Source organism: Rhinolophus hipposideros, assembly GCF_964194185.1.
Source record: "Rhinolophus hipposideros genome assembly, chromosome: 8".
Lineage (NCBI taxonomy): Eukaryota > Metazoa > Chordata > Mammalia > Chiroptera > Rhinolophidae > Rhinolophus > Rhinolophus hipposideros.
The window spans coordinates 59,845,727-59,870,538 of NC_138054.1; the positions used below are offsets into that span (position 1 = coordinate 59,845,727).

Sequence of the window (24,812 nt, forward strand, 5' to 3'; positions counted from 1 at the left end):
ATGCAGTCAGTCTCCGTGTCAAATATAAGCCAGTCAGCAGCTCGATTTTAGATGGTCCCATCGAAAAACAAACCCTCTCCTGTGGACATTAGTGTGTGACCCAGATGGTGTAGACAACATCCGTGATGTTTGCAGTTTCGGCCCCACAGAAATCTACAGTGGTCCTAGAATCCAAGGCCTGGCCATTGAGCCTGTGCTTGCTTTCAGTTCAGCACAGCACATTCTGATGCTGAAACTGCTCACAGCAAACAATATCAGGTTTTAGTTTAGAGTCAGGTCCAGGTAATTAGGATCTGTGGGGTTAGGATTTCAAACGAAACCAACAATTTTTCTTCAGCGGCAGCAAAGCCAAGATGCTGCAGGGCCCGACAGCCGTGTTCCAAATTCAAGTGACAAGGCTTTCCTAAGCCCTTTTGGTCTTATCCAAATGTATAGACTCATAAACATGCATCACACTGGAAAATCATCAGCCTCTAAAGATCAGATACCTGATTTTATAAGAGCTTATTAGCAAACGAAAAACTGCCTTTTAAAACCCCCAAGGTGTATATCTGGCGATTTCCTCTGTTTTCCCAGAGGCTCCAATAAGCAAAAAATCATTAGTTCAGGAGACTTGTTCTGTTTCTAGTACTCAAATAGTTTAAATTCTAACCCATTCACCAGTGGCAAAAAGCAAGGAAATTGAGTTCCAACACTTTGCAGCTTTCCCTGGTTTGGATGATTTCTCTAGCATTTATGAAATTAGAAGCATATAATGTTTTATATCAATTTTTACTATATATCCAGGTGCAACAGCCACAAAACACGTTATTTTTTTAATCCTGCCCACATTTTTTTCTCATTGCAAATTTACTCAAACACCGATCAGTAAATTCAGCACTTACAGGGTTAACATTAAAGTTGTTGGGGAAAGATCACTGCTAGAATGCAGGGTGGGGGATGGTACTTGGCCACTGCAGCAAGGATGACAACAACTCAGCTGAAGAAATGGCTGGCGTGTTTTTCTCCCTTTTCTTCCTTCTGTTTTATCTGAAATTGTGCTCCAGCCCTGGGAACTTACGTAACTTTTTTTTTCTCCCACTTGAAGGAGAGAACAATGCAAACTTTTAATGGTTTTGGCCCATCCAAAGCTCATCTTTGGGAATTCTGTGACCCTTTCTCTTGCCACTTGAAAGAAGAGAACAAAAACCAAAGACATTACAAGACTGCACCTTTTTCCCCTCACTTTAGTCAGTATAACCAAAAGCAGTCAGGAGAGCCAGCAAGCCAACTTTCCTGGAATTCCGTAGGTAACTTTTACCTCTCATAACAGACAGCAGCTCAGCAGCTGTTTCATGCCATGGATGAATGTCTCCGTATCCACCCAGGCACCAACCGTTCATCACTCCCGGTCCCTTCATTCTTTATTCTCCCAGGCAATATTTTTATAGTATTTCAATGAATCAGATCAAGTTGTTCTTTTGAATCCCACTTCTGACACCAACTGTGTGGGGGTGGGATCCCAAGACCACTCCGAGGTTTAATGATTTCCTAGCAGAACTAATAGGACTCAGCATATAGTAATACTCGCAGCTATGATTTATCACAGCAAAAGGATACAAAGCAAAATCATCAAAGGGAAAAGGCACAATGTGGTGAAGTCTAGAGGAAACCAGGTACAAACTTCCAAGGGTCTTCTCCCTTGGAAGAGTCACACAAGACACACTTATTCCCTAGCAATGATTTGAGACCACACATGTAAAATGTTTCCAAGCAAGGAAACTAATAAGAGACTCAATACCCAAGGTTTTTATGGGAAGTAGATCATGTAGGTACCCTCTGCCTGGCACATACCAAAATTCCAGGATCCCAGAAGGAAAGCAGGTGTTCAGCATAAACTGTCTTTTTATCCATAAACAGTATAGGCTTAGTGAGCCACTCTTATCAGTTCTGGGAATGGTGCGACCCGCCCCCCTCAAAAAAAAAAAAAAACACCCAAGTTCCCAAATATCAATCGGAGGCCAACATTGTAAGCAAGCGTTTCAAAGAATAGCCATTAGGCCTGCTATGTTGACTCTTCTCTGCACATATAATTTTATTTTTTAAGATATTCACATCTGAAATTTACTTCTGGGGTTTACTGGATATGTAGGTAGGACTCTGTAAACTAGGACACTTGTACACATTTGATTTTGCCTCTCACCTTGGCTAGTAACAGAACTTAGTCCTGTAGCAAAAGGTAAAAGTAGCCTCAGAAAAAATGCTAATTACCAGTTAACCTGTATTTTCAAAGGAGATTTTCAAGAGAACCTGAGGAAAGCACAGTGTCCGGAGAAGGCCATCTCCTAGTTTCTAGAGTGCCAACATATTCAGTGTAAACTTGCCCCCCGCAATGGCCTGCTCAGAGGCCCTGAAGTTGTCCTTGAGGCTGCAGCCGCTTCTACTCACAGATGGAGAATACTTCCTTCAACCTGGCTACGTAAAATAAAGGGGGAGTTGTTGATATTTATTTATCCTTGTTATATAAGCAAATATAAATCAACACTGTAAGGATGATTTATTTAACACTACCTCTTTTCAATCATGTTTCAGAGGCATGGTAGCCTGAAATGAGAGCATGCATAGGCTGTGGAATCAAATGGACCTGGCCTTGAATTCTGGATCAGCTCTTCCTTGAGTGATCTTAGAGAGATTACTTAATCTCTTGGTAAAATGGGAGAAACAATACCAGCTTCAAAGGGTTGTTAGCATTAAATGAAAGAAAATGTAAAATGTTTGATACATACAGGATTTAACACAGTAAGAACTTAATAATGTAACCGTTATGATGGTAATGGTGATTATTTCTCTCCTCATTATTACTTTTTCCTTCCTATCCGGATTTTCTTTTATGTTTTGGTTTCAAGAGGACAAGGAATCTTTGTCTAATATTTAACTGTTGGAAACTACCAGCTTTTGAGTAAGGATATCAAACAGTGTGCCTTACTTGCCTAATAATGAAAGGTTGAGAGTGGTGTTCAGCTAGAGATATTTAGAGTTTAATGTTTGCCTTCTGTTTTACCAGCAGATTTCCTTTACACTTGGAAACATTACTGAATTCGTTTATGGTGTTTTTCCTAGAGTGAGACACCAGGCTATTTCCTCTTGGAGATTTTCACCTCGTTTATGTCCGGGTCCTCCAGGGCCAGCTCTGCATAAGTTCGTTTAGGGCAGTAGCTATGCTGTATCTTATTTGCCTTTGTACTACCTCCCCCCGCCCCCCCGCACACACACAGTTTCTGGCACAGTACCTGAACAGGACTACCACAGAGTAGGAGCTCACTGAATTGTGAGTGGATGGAGGATAAATGAATGGACAGTACACACTATGGAGGGGATGATGATGACGATGACACGGTCTCAGTCTTCAGGCCAAGTCTGGTAGGGGAGATAAGGCAGGAGATCTCCCTAGCAGGCATAGGACACGTACTACTACCACACTAGGCACAGCATGAAGAATACACAGAAGGAGCTGAACAAAAAGGTCTGTGTCAGTGATGCAGATTGTGGTGAGCAAGGTACCCAAGGTTAAGAAATTGCTATCTTTTTATTTTATTCTGTACGCTGTGTGGAGCTATTAGTTCTAGAACTGAAAAGTACAGCCGATTCTCATTTTTCACATAGTAATGTTGTATAAAGTTGCCACACACACTGAATTAGCAAATACTCAAACATTGCTCCTAGGACAAATATAGGGTTAAGTTCCTACAAGCCTCTGATGCAAATTTTCATCAACCAATTAATACATAACCTTGTTTTATGTGTGTTTCTGTTCAAAAACACCCTACTTAACATATAATGTTGATTTGTTAACATTGAAATCATGATCAACAGTACTATAAGTCATGCCTAAATGTGATATATACCTATTTTGAACAAGTATTTTTTTTTAACTGGGGTGACAATTGTTAGTAAAATTACATAGATTTCAGGTGTACGATTCTGTATTACATCATCTATAAATCCCATTGTGTGTTTACCACCCAGAGTCAGTTCTCCTTCCATCACCATATATTTGATCCCCCTTACCCTCATCTCCCACCCCCCACCCCCCTTACCCTCTGGTAACCACTAAACCAGGGTGTCCAAACTGCGGCCCGCGGGCCAACTGCGGCCCACAATCCATTTTTAATTGGCCCGCAGCAAATTCCAAAAATATATTTAGTTTACTTAAACCAAGTGAGGCAGTATGTACTTCACCTGGAGTGAGTGGCCCAGCTGTTTGTGTATTTTACTGCATATGGCCCTTGGTAAAGAAACGTTGAAAAAAGTTTGGACACCCCTGCACTAAACTATTGTCTGTGTCTATGACTTTTTTGAACAAGTATTTTTTTTTTCTATTTTATTTTTTATTTATTTATTTTTTATTAATTAATTAATTTATCATATAAAATTATAGTTGGCATTCATTAATGTTTAGCTTCTGATGTACAATGCCATGATCAGGTATCCACAGTATCCCTGAGGTGGTCTCCCAAATAGGACGCATGTCCATCGGATACCCAACAAAATCTTTACAACATTATTGAATACCTTCCCCAAATTAATTTTCAAAAGAAAAACCCTGAGGAACAAGTATTTTTAAAAAACTAACAGTGGAGTACTACTCAGCAATTAAAAAGAATTAATTCTTTTTTTTTTTTAAGATTTTTTTATTGGGGAAGGGGAACATGACGTTTACTGGGGAGCAGTATGTACTTCCAGGACTTTTTTCCAAGTCAAGTTGTTGTCCTTTCAATTTTAGTTGTGGAGGGTGCCGTTCATTGTCTTTTCAGTCTTAGTTGTGGAGGGTGCAGCTCAGCTCCACATCAAGTTGCCGTTGCTAGTTGCAGGGGGCACAGCCCACCATCCCTTGCGGGAGTCGAACCAGCAACCTTGTGGTTGAGAGGACGTGCTCCAACCAACTGAGCCATCCAAGAGCTCAGCGGCAGCTCAGCTCAAGGTGCCATGTTCAATAAAAGGAATGAATTCTTGATACATGCAACAACTTAGATGGATCTCAAGGACATTTTGCTAAGCGAGAAAAGGCACTCTCAAAAGGTTACACATTGTATGATTTCATTTATATAACATTCTTGAATTGACAAAATTATAAAGATGGAAAACAAATTAGTGGTTACCAGAAACATAGGTGTGGTTGTAGGGGGTGGGTGTGACTATAAATTTTGTGGTTTCATTCTGCATCTTGATTGTGGTGGTGGTTACACAATCTACACATGAAATAAAATTGCATATGAATATTCAATATACACACTGAAATGAATATACATAAAAACTGATGAAATATGAATAAGGCTTATAGTCTAGTTAACAGGTTCATACCAGTGTCAATTTCCTAGTTTTAATATCATTCTATACAATATAGTACCATTAAGGGGAACTGGGTGAAGGGTACAAAGGACTCTACTATTTTTGCAACATCCTATAAGTTTATAATTTTTTTCAAAATACAAAAAAATTTTTTTTTAATAGGGGTGGTCATTTGTCAAGCAGAAGTATAAACAAAACCATAGGAACATAAGCCAGCTCATGTTCGGGGAATTGCACACAGTTTGATCTTGTGGAATTTAAGATGTAAAGTTGAGCATTGAGGGAAATGGGATAGGAGTTGAAAAAAATAACTGAAGGATTTTCTATGCTTTGATCCAACAAATATTATTTGAACACCTCTTATGCACAAGACATTGGGGATACCCTAGTGAATAGACTAGACAAAGTTTTTGCCCTCATGAAACCAATTCTAGTGGAAATGTGAACTAGTTAAGATAAGGTAGGTATTAACCCTTGTATTAAAGATGAGAAATTCAACTTAGAACTGTCGAATAGCTAACACAAATAGCTAAATGATAGGGCAACGGCTCCATCTAGGTCTTTTGATTCTACACATCCGCCTTTTCCCTACTGTCTCAAACTTGATTATTTTTATCAGGAAGAATTAGAGTAGGGCGACCCTAGACAAAGGAGAGCAGATAGGACTATTGCAATAGACAAGACAACAGGCTGTGGGAGTCTGAACTAAGATGGCAGCAATGGAGACAAAAAGAAAGCAGCAGAATCAGAAAGAAAGAAGAATCAGTGGGATTGGGTGATTGTCTAGCTATGTCAGGGTAGGGAGGGTAGGAAGAAGGAGTTGTCAGAAGTGATTTAGAGGTTCCCAGCCTGAATGACTAGAGACATGGTAGTTCGTGTGCAGAAATCAAGGACGATAGATGAGGAGGCAAGTTCACTTTGGATTTGTTGAGTCTGAGGTTCCAGGAGGAAGTCTAGGTTGTGCTTTCTAACAGAGGCTAAAGGGACTTAAACTGTGGGAGTGGCCAACACCAGAAAATGCCCCTGGCAGTGACGGGAGCAGATTTGAAGGAGAAGAGTGATGAAGAGACAGTATAGGGTAATGGTTAAAAGATTGGGTTCTGGAGTCCCAGACCGAATCTCCACTGCCATTTCCTAACTCTTGGATCTTAGCAAATTACTTAGCTTCTATGTAGATCAGTTTCCTCATCTATAAGATAAGGATAATGATAGTACCTACTTCACAGAGCTGTTGTAAAAGTGGAATGAAATGATACTTATAAAGTACCAGCTCAGAGGTAGCCAGTTAGCTTAGCTGGTTAGAGCGTGGTGCTGAAAACACCAAGGTTGCCAGTCTGATCCCCGCATGGGCCTCTGTGAGCGGCACCCTCCTTTAAAAAAATTTTTAAAAAGAGAGAGAGAAAAAGCACCAGCTCAAAGTAAATGCTCAGTTTATTTCAGCTATTATGATGAAGTTGATGGCAGGGAGAGGAAAGGATCTTGCTAACTCACAGAAGTATTGAGAACTAGTGGCATTATATAAGAAAACCATTATTGTGTGCCCTGTACCAGATCAAAGGAATACACAAAGGAGTTTTTTAAGTATGTTTAAGGTGATTACAGCCATTTCATGGAAGCTGAGTAAAATTCAGAGCTTTAATAAAATCTGCCTTTGCTCCTTTCTGACTTCCTTATTTACAAAGGACCTGGAATGGTAGGGATTGATGACAATGAATAAAGCCAATTGTTTTGGTACCTGCTATCTGCACAATATATTAGTTCTCTGAAAGATAGCTGTTATTCCCATTTTACAGATGAGGACACAGAAGCTTAGGAGAGCTTAAACTTCTCAAGGTTGCACAATAAATATCAATACCATTATTTGATTTCCCATACCATGATGAATATAAAATGGAGTGACTTACTGACATGTATAGATATGTTGATGTATTTAAACCTTTAAAAAATTATTTACTTTGCCCCAGAACTTAATTTTATACGGTGTTTATAAAGCACTATACCATTCAAAATTGCCATACCAGAAATCAAATAAATTTTTGAAGGCTGTACATACAGTCCAATCTGACTCCATCCAACCATAAATTAAAAAATCATTAGTTCTGTGCTCAGTATTCCAGGTACTTCTGTAGACACACTTTACTCACTTAAAGTCTGTATAATAACCCCATTGTAAATACAAACAACTGCAAATGTGTATATATGCAGATTAACCCTTCTAGACACTCCCTGTAATTTTCAAAGCCAATGCTGGTGTCCCAGCGCACATCAGCATGTGTATCAACATGCCAAATCCCCCTGGGCCTCACGCAGTGCCAGCTCCAGCCCCAGCCCCAGCCCCACCTCCTTCACCCAGGCCACACCCTACTTTTCACCCAGAACCACTACCTCAAGGCTTCAGGTTTAATGTCGATGGCTGAATCCCAAACCTGAAGATTCTTTTGACATTGCCAAATTATTTCACTTTCCTTCCTCTGGTTGGCTGTATGTGAGAGCCTTGTGTGAACAAGCCTTTCTCATGCATGCATGAGAACTAGACTATGAGAACTAGAAAAGACCCCTATTTTATAATGAAAACAACAAGATGTAAAGAAGGAAAGTAACTTGATCAAGGACTAGGAAAACCAAGACAACAAACGTAGAAGTGGTTCGCCCAAGTTTACAATAGTCACCAAATGAGAGTAAGATACACATTTTTCAAACAAAGAATTGTATGCATCAAATCTGAAGTTATTTGGGATTATTTCTGATTCATCTGAGTGCAGTGCCTGGCACATAGTAAGCAACTAATACTGCTTTATTGTATGTGAAAGTATAAGTCAGTAAAACGATTAGATTGTAGGAAAGAGTTGTGCAAATTAGAATGAGACAAGGAGGAAAGAGAATTTGGAGCTAATTGACAACCTAGGACTGAGTTAGGTGTTTACCTTCTCGTGCTCCCCTGCTGCCCTCTTCTCTGTTGTAGCCCTTTACTGTTCGGAATTGTAATAGGTCGATTTCTCCTCTGCATGCTGCCCTAGACTCTACACTCCTTCAGGGCAGAGACAGTACCTGCTCACTGTTGTATCCCAGGGCCTGGCATGTTTCTGCCATCATAATAAACACTCAGGAAATATTTGTTTAGTAAGTAAATGAGAAGAAAAATACATTCCTACCTATTCATGCATTCACTATCTTTATTTGGTTTTTGTATTTTCCATCTTACCAGGCAGAATCTCATGGTATCCTCATAGCTCAAGGACAGGCAAGAGACGGACCACATTATAGTGACATTCACCCTCTCTTATTCCTGGTTTCCCACCTTCCCCGCTCAATCCCCCCATAGTAATGGAAGAAAACTCCAAAGCCTGAGGGGAAAACCATGGAGTCTGGAATTTGAGATCTTGAAGCCCCACCTCCCCAACCTCCACCCAGGTTAAAATTTTCAGGTGTTTTTTAATAGCCACTTAGTTACTTAGTTATCAGCTTCTCATTTTGACAGCTCCAGCAGGGCAGACTCAGAAGAATATGACATAGTGGGAAGGGAACTAAGGTGGGAGCCAGGCATCCTGGGGCAGGATTTTGATTCTTCCAGCAATTGGTTGTGTGATCTCAAGCAAGATACATACTTTTCTGGGTCTTTTCTTCGTCTGAAATATAAAGAGATTAAAATAAGTGCTTTCTAAATCTTCTTTCAGCTCTGTTACTATGTGATTCTATGATTAAATGACCTGGGTATAGAAAATACCTGACCCACTGACAACTCTCTTTTGAAAACTAGAACAAAACCATTGGCTTCCTGGTCTATTCACTTTATTTCATATCATCTTCTCCTTCTCCTCTTATATGAGAATGTCTCTGTCCCAGGCAGTTTATGGGGACTTAAGCTTTTATTTGCTGTAGCTGGAGGCTTCTGTAAGCCGGAGCTTTGACAATATTTCATTTATTTATCTGAGCCAGAGCTTAGGATCAGGTGGCAGCTAAGTCACTTAAGGTTATTCAAATGCATTGAAAATGTTGCTTAATAATTCAGAACCAGTTTTCTCTGTTTAGAGTATTAAGATTTTTTAAATCCTCCTAATTAGCCAATTCCAACAGCAGTTTAAGTAGGGAAAAATCTGTCCCTTCTGAAAGGGCAACTGATGCAAACTTATTTTCAATGCCTGTGTCTGTGCAGCAGGACTAAGTCAAGGGCTAGGGCTTGTCCAGAGCTGGGGGACAGCTGGGGTGACCTGCAGATGGCATCGCGGATAGGCTCTGCCTGCTGTAGGAGTGAGTCTGCAGGAAGAAGTCTGGGGCTGGAGCTCTTCTTGAATCCCACTCTTTGGATTGGTGGAAGCACTAGTGAGGTGTGAGAAGCCTCCATTCAGTCATTCAATAGGTCAGTCTTTCAGTAAACATTTACGAATTCACACTGTTTCCACAGTATACTAGGCCCTGGGCATAGATAGCCAGTGAGACTTCATGACATGCCCTCAGAATTCAACCGAACTGGAGGGACAGGCTCGCAGATAAACAATTGCGAACTAACCTGAGAGGCACAACAGACAGGTAAGTCAGTGTGAAACTAGCTGATGCTTTGAGCTGGATCCCCCAGAAAGGGGTTTCCTTGCCTGGTCAAAGTATAGGGGTGCTGTTTTAGCAAAGGACAGGCTTGGCACTGCCAGTGCCTACATTTCAGTTTATACTGACCTTGAGTCTGCCAGCAGACCTTGGCGGTCACCTTGTCTGAGGATCCTGAGGTGAAACAAAGGTGTTAGTGCAGGAAATGTGGATTGACCACATTCAGGGCAGTGGAATAGGCACGTGAGGGAAAGACCACAGTGAACATATGGCCCCTGTGTTTCAGGAGCCCATGGCCCAGTGAATGGGAGGAGATGCCGCTTACGATTAGCTCCGGTATAAGAGATTCATTTAGGCTCTGTCACTTAGGCCTGGTTTTGTAGATGAAGTAGCATTTGAGCTGAGCCTTGAAGAATATATAAGTTTTCAACAAGGACGGTCCAGTAGGGGTAACTACAAAGACAAAGGTTCAGGGAGGAAAAGCACCAGACATATTCAGGGAATAGCAAATTGCCCTAATTGACTAGAGCATAAGGTCTGTGAGGGAATAGTGTTTAGAGAAAGAATGTTGAGGCCAAGCCATGACCACCCCTTCAAAAAGTTTAGGCCCAGGTTTATCATTTATATAACTTTTTTTTTTCAAAAGAAAATAAACATCTACTTTGCCACTTAACTCTTAAAATGTTGTTAATAAAGCTTGCTGTATATTTTTCACTGCTCCATAATGTGCATTCTCTGGTTTGATCATCCAACAAGCATTTATTAAGAGCACATAATGCAGCAGGTTCTTTGCTGGAAGCTGGAAATATAGAACAGGAAACACCACTCTGTCTTTAAGTTGCTCAAAAGCGACTTGTCCAAGCTCACACAGAAGCAGTAAGCCAGGGTGAGAAGCCAGGTCCCCCAGAGGTGCCTGTTCCCTTCTCTTCTCTATTCTGAGCCAGAACCCTCTGTGGACGTGGGGTCTGAACTGATAGAAAATGAGCATGAAGAAGTCTGGCCAGTGGAAGGCGTATCTCCAGCCACCTTCAAGTACCAGTTCCTTAGCATCTTCTCTCCTAAATACTTTTGTTTCTCCTTCTAGTACTTTTCCTTAAATCCAGGTGAGAGTTTGGGAGTTTCTGATATAGGTTTGGTATTGTACAGGTGCCTGCTGGACCAGCCTTCTGAACAGAAAACAACTGCTCTGTTCATGATTCTTGTCTTCCAGTTTCATAAGCTTTTAGGCAGATGAAATGTAATATCAAAATAGCTCAGAGAGAGCCTTGGTAACATTTAAGATATTGAACGTGCTGCATCTGGTAACTAGAAAATTTAATGATCTCCTGCTGTTTTGGTAATTGGATAAGTAAATACATCAGAATAAATCACACCGGCAAGTCTTTTGTATGTCGTTAGGGACTCAACTCTTTTAACTCCTGTTCAAAGCTCCAGCTCTTGAGTGGTGTTTGCGTGCAGAGTTACACACGCACCAGCTCCATGGTCCTGCGTGAGTATTAAAATGCATTCAAAATGCTCACTTTCTCCCTAGCCACTCTGCCTGAAGAGCACATCGAGCATGCCACTCCAGATCTCTCTGAAGCCAGGGACAAAAGTTTCTTTCAGTTATTTAAACCTAATAAGACATTCGAGCTGTTCATGATCTATCTCCAAACTGTCTTTTCGTCTTTGTCTTCCATTATAGGCATGCTATGAGCCTTGCCAAAAACACCACCCATTTACAAATTGGGAAAAGGAGGCAAAAGCAAAAGGGGCCTGTCCTGTTGCCCTAAGGACCATGTAAGAATTTTAAGTAGGAAAGAGACAGGATCAGATATTTTGTTCAAATCTCTCCCAAAATGGCAGTATGAAGGAGAGAGCCAAAGAGAAATGGTCTATTTGAGCCTGTTAGGTGTTGGGTGATGTTGTCTCCAGCTTACAGATGAGAAATCTGGGTCTTCTGGAGGTTAAATGACTTGCTCAAGAGCAGACATGCAGAACTAGAATTCAAAACCCACCAGTGCTCCTTCTGCTGCCTCCCTAATGAGCACTTAACCCATGCCTGGTGGTGAAGCTCTAGGCGAACAATAATCGGGGGTTTTCAGGTTTGCAAGCTGAGGTTTAACAGTTCTGAATCTAAGCAGTCAGCAGGTTCCTCTCCAAGTGCAGTGGTTGGTGTTGTGGGCCAGTCTTTTGTCAGAGGCACCGTATGAACCTTTTAAACGAGGACTTGACAGCGTTCCGTGACATCAGCCCCTGAAAGTGAGGCACGTCCTCTGGATTGGTGCTTCCCAGCCCTTTTCACATCACTGCCCACATTGAAGATAGATGTTTGTGTGCCTTGTGGGGTAACCATGCTAGGTTGCTCAGGTTCAGAGACATCTCAGCCTGAGAATTCTGGCTGCCCCCAGGGATGAGGGGACCAGCATCTTGCCCCACTGCGGAATCCTCATTCATGAATTTGCCTATACCCTGTCTATTACGCTTTCAGGGACAAGTGAGCTTGCAAACCACTCTATACAGCAGAACTTTCTTTTATTCAAATCGTGTCTTCCCGAGCCCAAGAGGGATGCATCTTTGGAACAGACTTCCCAGGATGAGGAGACATGACTGTGCTCATTCTTTTTACGCTTTTTGTATTCTTTTTATGCTTGTTATGTTCACTCTGCAGACATGGATTTTTTCCTGTGTTCCCTTCCTGCTTCCACCCCCTCTATTCCCTCTGGGCCATCCCCACTAACTGTTGTTTAATGTATAGTGACCAAAGCCACCACCATGGGTACCAATGCAAGGAAAGGGTCACATCTTTCCCTTGGTGTTTGGTGTTGAGAGTCTCCCTGACAGTGTGCCACTTTAGACTTGACGTGCTGATTAAACTGGCCGCATAAAGACACGAGCTGGGAGTGAAGGATCCAGATTTGATCCCAGAACTGCTGTGAATGCTCACTAACCTTGAATAAATTCTTTTCACTCACTGGGCTTTTCGGTCCCCATCTGTTACAGAGATGACCTCTAAAGACCCCTGCAGCTCTTAAAGTCACCAGGTCTGTCATAATCGAGGAACTAGTTGAGTGAAATTTGCCCAAATGCCTGAGGTAATATACTGTGTTATGGGGATGTATGTACTTCAGTTACATGAAGGGGGCAGTTCTTTCCAGCAAGAGACTTAGAATAAATAGTCCAGTGTGTGACTACAATACTAAAATTATCTAGTGTCGTGGTTAAAAACACAGACTTTGGAGCCAGATCTAGTTTTAAATCTTTGCTCTACCACTTCCTGCCTATGCAATCTTACACAGATTATATAATCTCTTTGAGCTTTTATTTCCTCATTTTTAAAGCGGAGGTAATAGTACCTCCCTCGCAGGCTTGTGTAGTGCTTGTAAAGCACTCAGAACAGTTAGCACCTAATAAGCTCCCAATGAATGTTAACATGATTGTTCTTATCATTTAACGTGATAGAACAAAGAACAGATAGGGCAGCCTACAAGACACAATTTCTATCCCTTTGTCACCTTAGTCTTCTCTCCTTTGTTTTTCTTTTAACTTTTCATTCATTCTCCCGTCTTCTCACCCCAACCAAAAAAAAAAAAAGTCAAGGAAAGAAAATGTCTTGTAGGCACCCGATGTTTCTGCAGTCGCAGAAGCCTACCCAACCTCATTCTCTGAAATCCATTGCTCTACCACAGTTTAATAATGGAGCATTTGTCACTGCTTTCTGGAAACCATCACCCAGTGCCACTTCTTTCCTGGGGTTCAGTGAGACATTGGTCCAGAAACTACACAGGAGGCTTGATTGGAAATAAGTCACAGAGTAGTCCCTTAGTGGACCCCTCCACAATGGAGGTTTGGGGTTGCATTACCACCTGTAGCAAATGTAGAGGAAAAGTTGCTAGGAGCTACAGCTGGGGTTGTGGATGATGATGGTGATGGTGATAACAATTAGTAATCCCTTATTTTTTTTATTATTATATTAGTTTTATTATATTATTATATTAGTTTTATTTTTACATCAGCTGTACAAAACAACATAGTGATTAGACATTTACACCCCTAATAAAATGACCCCCCAGTGTACTACCCTCTTACATCATATATAGCTGTTACAATACTATTGACTATATTCCCTATGCTGTACTTCACATCCCATGAATATATATATATATATACCTTATGTTTGCAAAGACTTTACAGTTACAAAAGCTTTTTCACACCCTCATCAGCACATGACCAGCAGATCAGCTCTTAAATTCTCCCTCTGATAGTTTGTGGGTATAACTGCCCTCTTTAGGGATTCCCAGCTCATCAAAAGGTGTTTAAAGAAAATGGGCAATTAGCAATTCGAACCAAGGTGACAGTAACAAAAGATAGCCTGTGGGGAACAGCTAAAGCCCATACCACAACAGGAACAGAATGAGCCCCACCAAGACACATCTACAGAGTGCCTGCTTTCTTTATGCCCAAGGGAAAGCCAGCTACTAGTCCCATTAACTGTCCCCTGTTTAGAAGTAGGATCAGAGGTTAAGAGGCAACGAAAGCCAATGCTGGGTGCAAATTCTTCTCTTATCTTTCCTAGCTATGTAATCTTGGGAAAGTCCCTTAATCATTTTTTGATCTCTTTGGTGTAGCTTTATGTTATACATGGGATATGTATTTTAGAATTGACTTATGAGTGACTTTCTCATCTTCTAATCAAGGCCAAATAGACTTTGAGAAAAAAGAGCTGTGACCCTGGTATCAAGTTACGTCAAATCATAATTGTTAAACACTTGCTTTCTGCTATGGGGGTATTTTGGGTTTTAAGGGCCATGAAATAACCTTTTTACCTAACTAGTTCAAGACTAATTGAAAGACATAAGACCAATTGAAAGATAGACACAGGACTGAGGTGGGGGTAAAAATATCGCCATTGTTACTGAAAAGGTTTATCAGAGATTGTGGTTTGGGAACTTCAGCCAAGGGGCTTGCTGATATATTTTGTGCCCCTAAATTAGAGACTTTCCCACCCAGTTCTGGCACAGCTGGACTCTGAAGGCCCTTTGTATCTTGTAACAGGAAGGCAGGTTGGCTCCAGAAAAGGGAAAGGAAAGGGCTGAGTTCAGATTCTTCTCCCACAGTCACTGAACTAATGGGTCTCTCCTCACCAGTCTGTGTGAGACAGGGAGGGACAAGAGTCCCTCCATTTGGAAGCATGAGTGTGAAATAAATGCTTCATGGGTTATAAGTTTTATCATATAGAGTCCTCACAACAATTCTGGATTGCAAAGCAAATCTTGATTTTATAAATAAAGAAACAGTGAACCAGAAAGTTAACTTATCCGTGGTCATCAGATAGCAGGTTATAACAGTGGGAATCCAACCCAAGTCTCCCTCCCTAGATCACACTCGGACCATTCCAACCATTGGGGAGCTCACACTGTACAGGTGACATATACTATACACCTGTATAGTATACAGGCATTGAATCATAATAGCTTTCATGTGTCAGGCTCTGGGATGGCTATTTAACCCCTACAACAACTCTTTCACCCAATGGAGAAGGAAATTGGAACTCTAAGCATCTTACTGACATGACTAAGAGCTTGAATTTGAACCCAAATGTTTCTGTTTCTAAGCCGAACTGCAGCCCAGTTGACTATTGAATCACTCCCCTCTTCCCCTGCCCCGTATATGCACACTTCTTAAATGCAAAAATTAAAGCTCAGAGAAGAAGAGTGACTTGTCTAAAGTTGCACCACTAGAGCCAGTACTGGAACCCATACATTCTGGCCCTTTACATCCTGCCATCATGAGATGGTGTCCAGCCCTGACAGTCAGTACAGAGAACATGGAGGAGGGAGAGCCTGCTGAGGGCTGAAAGGTGAGTGAGGGTTTGCAGAAGAGGTGGTCCATAACTGAAGAGGAAGTTTATGGTGGTGTGTCTGTATCTGATGTAGACGATGGGGTCTAGTTGCCTTTCACATGGAGCTGGGGCTAGGGGAGGAACGGGTGTGGATGAAATTCTAGTGTCTGCTAACTGTGGGAGCTACAAAAGGCTTATAAATGTTCTGCTAGTGTGGCAAAGGGTTGCTCCTGTCAGGCTATGCAGGGCTTCCTCTGCTGACAGGACTGCTAGCATATCGTCTAGAAAGTGGTTGTGTTGGTCCCAAGAGAGGAGCAGGCAAATACATGAGAAAATGTGAGAACAGAGCGTTTTTCCCCTTGAAGATGCTGGAACTTTCTGAGATGCAGATTTTACTCTAAAAGCAAGAACATGTTTTGGGAATCATTGGTGGTTTATTGCTTCCCAATTCCTCACACTGAACCCGAAGGCTGTAACTTATAGAGGGAGAGAGAACCCCGTTAAGCCACGAGTTGGGGGAGTTACAACGGAAATGATGGGGAAACAAGTCAGAAGGCTTGGGTTCTCATTCTGCTGGTACCAGTTATGCTGTATGATCACAGGCAAACCCAATGTCTGGGTCTCGTTTCCTCATCTACAGAGTAGGGCTGATTCCCAAAGCATAATTTCCAAGTACGACTATAGGGCATTTCCCCCATTTGGAATCTGAAGAAAAAAAATCCAACCTAGGATGTTTTTTAGAAGCTTTTATTCTTTCAGAGCAGTTTTAGTTACACAGCAAAATTAAGCAGAAAGTACAGAAAGGTCCCATATAAGCTCTGTCCCACACATGCACAGCGTCCCCCATTATCCATATCCCACACCAGAGTGGTACTTTTTCTACAGTCGGTGAACCTACAATGACATCATAATCATAGTTTACATTAAGGTTCACTCTTGGTCTTGTACATTCTTTGGGTTTCAACAAATGTATAGTGATGTATGTCTGTCGTTATAATATCACACAGAGGATTTTCACTGCCCCAAAAATCCTCTGTACGCTGCCCGTTTATCCCTCCCCATTCCAAACACCTGGCAACTAGTGGTTTTTTTTACAGTGTCCATAGTTTTGGCTTTTCCAGAACATCAAATAGTTGGAATCATACAGTATCTAGCCTTTTCAGATTGGCTTTCTTTCTCTCATAATATGCATTAACATTGTTCCATGTCTTTTCTTGGCTTGATAACTCATTTCTTGTTAGCACTGACTAATATTCCATTATCTAGTTGTAGCACAGTTTATTTATCCATTCACCTACTGGACACCTTGGTTGCTTCCAAGTTTAGGCTATTACTAAAAAAGCTTCTATAAACAACCATGTACAGGTGTTCGTGTAGGTGTAAGTTTTCAACTCCTTTGGGTAAATACCAAAGAGCATGATTGCTGGATCATATGGTAAGTTTTTTAAGAAACCACCAAACTGTCTTCCAAAAGTGGCTGTACCATTCTGCATTCCCACCAGCAGTGAATGAGAGTTCCCCTTGCTCCACATCCTTGCCAGCATTTGATGGTGTCAGCGTTTTGGGTTTTGGCCATTCTAATAGGTGTGTAGTGGTAGCTCAGTTTTAATTTGCATTTCCCCATGTGATGTGGAGCATGTTTCCATATGCTTACTTGTATCTGTATGTCTTCTTCGGTGAGGTGTCAGTTAAAGCCTGTGGCCCACTTTTTAATTGGGTTATTTATCTTCTTATTGTTGAGTTTTAAGAGTTCTTTGTGTATTAAGATAATAGTTCTGTATCAGATGTGTCTTTTGCAAATATTTTCCCAGAGTCTTTGGCTTGTCTTCTTATTCTCTTGACAGTGTCTTTTGCAGAGCAGAAGTTTTTAATTTTTATGAAGTCCAGCTTATCAATTATTTCTTTCATGGATTGTGCCTTTGGTGTTGTATCTAAAAAGTCTTCACCATATCCAGTGTCATTTAGATTTCTCCTATGTTCTAAGAATTTTATAGTTTTGTGTTTTACATTTAAATCTGTGATCCATTTTGAGTTAATTTTTGTGAAGGATGTAAGGTCTGCTTCTAGATTCATTCATTTACATGTGGATGTTCAGTTGCTTCAGCACCGTTTGTTGAACCTAGCATTGTTTCTAAATGAAAATATTAGATCCAGACTTTCCTTTATTCAGCTGCAAAATAAAAGCATTGCCTTAGCAAAATAAATAAAATAAAAAGGACTGATAATAATACTGACCCTACATGATTGTGAGTTAATGTTTATGTAAGTATCTTGCAAACTATAAAGTATTATGCATATATCGCTGCTGCTGTTATTTTAAATATTACTCAGCTCCTGCCTTCAAGTAGCTCCCAGCCTAGTAGTAGTAGTATGTTTACGTTCATGTATTAAAAAAAAAAAAAGAAGAAGAAGAAGAAGAAGTGAGAAGCAGAATGGCGTGGCTAGAAAGAATCCCAAAATAGAAGTCAGAAACTCTGGAGCAGAGTACTGCATCTGCACCTTCTCAGCTGTGTAACCTGGGCCAAGGCACCTCACCTCTCTGAGGCTCAGGCTGCCTACCTGTGAAGTGAAGGAATTTGACTATTATTAATTTAGTGAGAAAAATATATCCATTCAAGTTTCCTATGTATAATGAATAAAATGTCAAGATGGTTGACTTTGCTTTTCTAACATAGACAAAGTCAGGCCATACCTCTTATCTGAGAATACCTCCCCTTCCCCAGTGGTTTTCCCTGTTGATTTACAGAGTCAATAATTCAGTAAAGTCCCAAGTAAATGGCAGAACACAAGCTCAGATTGGGTTCTTGTATTCGTATTTTATAAACATTTCAAGATTTTTTTCCTGACCCTTGACCTTTTGCCATTCTTAAAGTGAAGATCTTATATCCAAAGCTTGGTTGGAAACAACCTCAGGGTCCTCCACCTTCTTTCCACCATCTCCTCCACCTTCTTTCTCTATGTGGATCCAGTTCTTCGCAATACCTCTGGCACTGTAGTCTAGTTGTTAAACATATGGACTCCAAAGTTAGATTGATTTATTCTGGCTCTGCCCTTAACAGCTTTGAGACCATGAGCAAATTACTTCATCTGCCCCGTGGCACAGTTTCCTCATCTGTAAAATGGGGGAAAATGATTGTACCTATTTCAGATAACTTACCTCAGAGGGTTATTATAAAAATTAAGTTATTTTTTAAATGTAAAGTGCTTGGAATGTGCCTGGTATAAAGTAAGTGCTCAATACATGTTAGGCGTTATTATCACCATCACTTTGTTCTTCAAATAAGCCTCTGTTTGAATGCTTCCAGGGACACTAGAGAGCGCACTTACCTCTACCTTCCCCGTCCCCTCCTTTTCCCTAAGGTAGTCTGTGGACATGTTAGCCAGAAGCATTCTGATTGTCTTGAGCTTTGGAGTCAGGCAGACGTGAGTTTGAAACTTTATTCTGTCTGCAACCTTGGGCAAGATAATCCATGGTGTCTTCGATTGTGAAATGGCAAATAATACCTACTTCACCAGGTGTTTGGGGCCTAGTTAAGGTACTTCACAAGGTTCCAGCTACGTGGTAGGCACTCGGAAAATGGGAGTTGCCCCATCAACAAGGAAATAAAAAACAGAAGGTGGGGGACAGGGAAGGTAAAAGAAAGGAGCTGTAGTAGCCACACCAGCAGCTGCTTCTCCATTAAAAACTTCTTCCTGAACAGCTGAGTTCTGCTTCTTTGCCATTTTGCCTCACCAATCCCAGCTCAACACACTGGAGCTGCCCGGAACCTGTCTGCTCTGTCTGCTGGTCAGTCCTTCAGATACTGAGAGGGCTGGCACAGCCCAGTCCCTGCCCCTGTCACTGCCACTTCCCTGTGCCCTTTCTCCAGGGCGATGTCTCCCACCCCTGAGCTGTTTTTCAGAGAACATGATTTTAGGCTTCTCCCCCAGGAGGTCCTCCTGGCATGCTCCACATCCTGCTTGAATGGGGCCCAGAGTGTTGCAGGATGGTTTCACAGTCTGGCCACTATCTTGCTGGGGAGAAGCAGGGTACCCCTGGGCTCCCCACAGTCTCTGTCCACGCCAGGCAAATGGGAATGGAAACAGAGGTTGTCCTTGTTCACTTGGAAATTCCTGTCTGAAATGACCTTCAGGGAAAAAAATTGCTTATGACTTGGGGTACCAGATGGAGCAGCCCCAACACAGCCATGTTTGCTGTGAAGCAATCCATTGGTGGCACAGCCCACTGAAGCTATAAAAGGGGGTCTCCAGATATTGAGGCATTATCCTTTCTGGGAAAAGGGAGCACTTCTGCTGGGCATCGGGATAGAAATAAGAAAGGCAGCCTGGTGCAGACCTGGGCTCTAGGAGGCTTTGGGGAAAGAGCTCCAGCTTTGAGGCTAAACAGACCAGGGCCCCGACCCAAAGCAACACTCCAGCCAGTAACGGCTACCACAGACTGAACACTTACTGGCTTGGGCTTCAGAGCTTCACCAGCATTATTCCCTTTATCCATCACAGCAATCTATACAGGGGAAACTGATTATTCCTATCTTACAGGTGGGAAGACTGAGGCTCTCTGGTTGTATAACTTCTTCAAGGTCATATACATAGTGGCACAGCTGAGATTTGAATCTAAGTTTGCAGCACTCTTTTTAACCAGTATGCTGTATAGACAGTCCCTTACTATCCATGTGGCACCATTTTGAGCCTCGATTTTTTTCATCTCTACCTACCCTGCATAGTTGTTCTAAGGATTAAATGGAATAACATTTAAAGTGCCTGGCATGTAACAGATGTTCAAGAAATCTTAGTTTCATGTCCCAGCTCTCCCACTTAAAGTGACAGGGAAAAATCACTCAACTTTTCTTGGACATAGTTTTCTCATGTAAAAACGATGTGTTTTCTGAACCTCTGACCTCGCGTGTTGACCTTTCAGACAGGGTTCACCAGGGGCCTGGTGCTCCAGCCTCTCAGCCTCATTGCTTCCCAGCGTCTGTTTCTGCCAGTATGCACAGCTCTGGCACTATTATGACTATGGTTTCTCCCAGCAAACAGCATATTTGCAAACCACAAATAACAAAGTAGAAGATGCCGGAAAAGCTCTGGCATGTTAATTAAGAACAATATCGGAAGCAGCTGGGCAGAAAATGCCAATGAGTCAGAAGCAGAGGCAGCATAGCTCTGTTTGTTGACAGAAGCCAGCGCAGTGTTGTACGTTAATTGGGGAACTAGGTAAACATTTGCCAGCAGCTTGCCCCCCAGTGCATTGAAAGACAGACAGCAGGCTGGGCCCTCCCCACCGCCTTGCCTGCCCATCTGCCCAGAGCCCAAGAGATACCAGTAGAGCAGCTTTACTCCAGGTCCCCTATAAGTAGAGAGGATTCTGGAGGCGGATGTGTCTTCTTAATGACCCTCCTGGGCATACCAGGTTTCCATCTGGATTCAGTCGAAGAGAGTGTTTCTCCTTTAGCTCACCAGCCTGCCTGTGACACCCGGTCCCCCAGGGTCCCCATCCCTGTCGGCTAGGAGAAGACAGCGGAGCCGTCTCATTAGGTGTGGCTTGAGGTGAGCAGAGGACAAGGTCACGTGCCTTGGGTGCTGCAGTCTCCGCCCATGGTCCCAGGGCTCCTGTACCTCACGGAGCACTGCCCGGCCTCCCGTCATTCATTCTCAGAGCTGCCCATTGAGCTGTGTGTTCACCCCTCCTTACCGTTGCTCACACACCCGGCAGCCGTCATGGAATACCTGCTCTATGCCAGACACTGTGCTTATTATATATTTTTTTATCATTTAATCCTCACCTCAGTCCTGCAAGACTGACACTAACCCCAAAGCCACAAAGCTAATAGCCAACACAGCTGTGATTTAAACCAGAATCTTTCTAGTCCCAAAGCCCATTGTCCTTTCCACTAAATCAGTATTTCTCAACATTGTAAAATTCATGATCCCTTTTGTTAAACAGGAAATTTTTGTTTCTTTCTCTCTGTCTCGCATTCAGAAAATGTCCACATCCCGTCCCTGCCCCTGGCCCAGCAGGTCATAAACCTAATTTAGGATCCCTGTATGATTAGCATATCCCAGCTGAACCAAGATTTTTTCTAGCTTTACTTTCTATAGTTCATATTACAAAATAATGGTTTGGTTTTTTTATTTCTAAAATATAAAGTCATGTTATAGCATTGACTCATTTTTTCCAAACTAAATATCCATGCCCCTCCCCCGACAAGGAGATTGTAATGTACCTCCCTAGGGAGCCTGTCCTTGGTGGAGGAGATAGTCACCTTTGGGCATGGTGGAGGGGGCGTTCTACAGTTTATTACAGGTAAGTTTAACAGGAGATGAGCCCCAAACAGGAGCCCCAAAGGCTTAGGTCTTATCCCACCAAGTAGAAAAGGCCCTCCCAACTGTCAGGAGCCAACCAAGGAGAGGTCCCCCAATGCCAGTCAGTTGAATTTGTACCCTTTCCTAAGGGCTTCCTGTTCTGTTGGCCAAGCTGAGCTGCATAGGAGGCAGGGAACCTCCACCTGCCCAGGAAGACACCTGGTCTCCTGAACCTATGCTCTGAGGTCAAATGTTAGCTCGTCCCTTAAACTATGAGACTTGACCTCTCTGAGACCTGGTTCCCTCGCTTATAAAATGGGAATAATAACACGTACATCACAGGATTAGTTTGAGGATCAAATAAGGTAACGGCTGTGAAAATGCTCATGCCAGTGCATACATAGTAGGCTCAAAATCAGTGTGCATGGATAGGATCGGAATGTCATGCGGAGAAAACAGTGCTTGTTCCAGTCTTTTGAATATGTGCTTTCTTTCTTTTTAGATAACCCAGCTGGACCCAAATAAGTCATTATTGGAGGTAAAGTTGTTCCCTCAAGAAACCCTTTTCCTTGAAGCAAAAGAGTAACCACGGCCCAGCGATGGAACCAGCTGTTCCCTGACAAGCCAGAGGCCTGCATCCAGAGAAGGGCTCTTTGCCAACCCACCTACACGCTCGTCTCACTCAATTCAATGTCACACTTCTGCCTCTTGCAAGATTGCTGGAAAAAAGTAATAATAAACATCGCTACTTAAAATGTCCCTTCCACGAGTATATGTTCCCAACCCTCATTATAGAGAATTACAACTCCCTCTCATGCCCTCACGTAGCCCTCATTCAATGACTAACGCACTGTCCACGTGTGAGTGATCCCAAAGTAGAATTTTTACCTCTCCAGTACCCATCTTCTCCCCACAGTGTCTAGGATAGTTTTGTCTGCCCTGTGACACCAGGACACTGTATATTTGATATGTCTTATTGAGCCAGGGCTCATACACCTCTGCCTTTTTATTTTCATAACTGGATTTCTACTTTGTCACCTTATTTTAAGAGGCAGTAGGAAAAAACATCAAATGGGACTTCTTGGCATGGAGATTAAACATTGTTGTAGGAAAAAAAAGCATATCATTTTTGTTGGTACTTTCTGACCTCTTTTACTAAGAAGTAAGGTTGTGTTTGAGGACTGCATTTGACATATATGCAAGATACTTATTTACTGCTGCTACGTTGGATCTCTTGGCTCCATGTAGGAGGTATTGCTGTCCCACTGCAGCAGGGGAAACTGTTTAAGCACATGAGGGAAATGTTAAGATAGTGTGAAAAGGACCAGTACCAGGACTTTGGGATCTGGCCTGGCTGCAGGAAGCTGCTGTTCGGTATGTATCTGGGCAGTTAGAACCTCACGGATACCAGCTCCCAGGTTGCTGGTTCTTCGCTGTACACTGAACCTCATTCTCTCCTGCTTTCCTCTCTCTCTTCTCCATCAGTAATTTGGACCTTGGCACTTGGTGTTTTAAGCCCCTTGTCTATTGCCAAAATCTGATCATCCACCCTTTGGACTCTGAGCCCAGCTATTACAAGGAATTTGCTCCACTGTTTCATTCTTTTTATGTTTTAATATTAGATATTGGACTCCCAACTAAAATAAAAGGGATCTCATTCTATGGCTGAAAATTCTGACTTCATATATTTAAGAGAGCAAACATGGGGGCTCAGTTCAGAAGACATGTGGTGCCTGCATCCATATATAATAATTTTGGGATGATTAGTAATTGTGGATTTTTGTTAATCTGTGGATTTGGGGTTTGGAGTTTAGTTCATGGAAGCACTGTTTATACTTTTACTGCCAATGATTTCTTTTCAGTCTTGGAATGTTTCTCCATATCAGTTTTTGTGTCATTCGTGGTTTCTCTCCCAGGGATTGGGATCCAGATTTGACATTTTTGTACTTACCTAAAAGAATATCTCAGTGCTGGGTTTTTCCCGGCCCAAGCCAGGGGATTCTCAGAAGACTCTAACCAAAGCCTGAGATATGCCTGGTCATTTTCCCTCTGCCCAGAAGTGGGTGTTGGCCAGGAAATTGCATCTGTGTCTTTTCTCTGATACTCCAACAGGGATCTCTCCTGAATACTCTCTTGAAAGAGATGTGTGTGCTCCTAACAGACTAATGCTGTGTCTGCCTAAGTGCAGACTTTCTCTGGCCCCAGAGGTTTCTCCACGGAGGCTGAAAGAAAGAGACCCACAGTGGGTGGAATTCAACCTGAGTACTTTCTCTCCAGTTCCATTCCTACCTACTTACCCTAGTGGCCCCACAAGACAGTCATTTCCAATGCTACAGATGCACTAGGGCCCAGCTCTCCTTTTCCAGGTGGACCTAGTTCTGTAATTGCCATGCAGAAGCTACAGCCCTGAACTCAGGCTATACTCAGGAACAGCAGCAAGGATGGTGGTGGGGGTGGAGGCTGGGACTCGGAACTCATTTTATGTTTAACCTGTTCCATCTGATTTGGGTTTGATTTCATCATATTGTTCCCTCCTATCATCTTCACTTCTGTATTCCAATAATATAGACTTTACTCTGAAACCAATTTCATAAAAGTTATTAAATGCTACTTGAATGTGTATGGAGTTTATACACCCTTTTTCAACCCTGTATTGGAAGGTTCTCCTTGCTCAGTCCCATGAAATCCTTTCCTAGTGGGGAAAGGCCTCAGCTAATTCTCACTGTTCACTCATGTCATTCTGATCAACTGAGCTCCAGAACAGGAGGCCAAAACAGTTTTATGCCTTTTCTTACAAACACAACATTAAAATGACTAGGCT

At 42.1% G+C, this 24,812-nt stretch overlaps 1 protein-coding gene across 3 annotated transcripts in view; it reads left to right on the forward strand.

Annotated features, from left to right (window-relative positions):
* The window catches only part of FAF1 (Fas associated factor 1), a 389,289-nt gene extending 364,678 nt beyond the window's left edge, over window positions 1–24,611 (forward strand). For all 3 annotated transcript variants that reach the window (XM_081054990.1, XM_081054992.1, XM_081054991.1), the window contains one exon: window positions 22,494–24,611. In XM_081054990.1, coding sequence (XP_080911116.1) covers window positions 22,494–22,577 — 84 coding nt within the window. In that variant the 3' untranslated portion in view covers window positions 22,578–24,611. The remainder of the gene's footprint in view (window positions 1–22,493) is intronic.
* The last annotated feature ends 201 nt before the right edge of the window (window positions 24,612–24,812 follow it).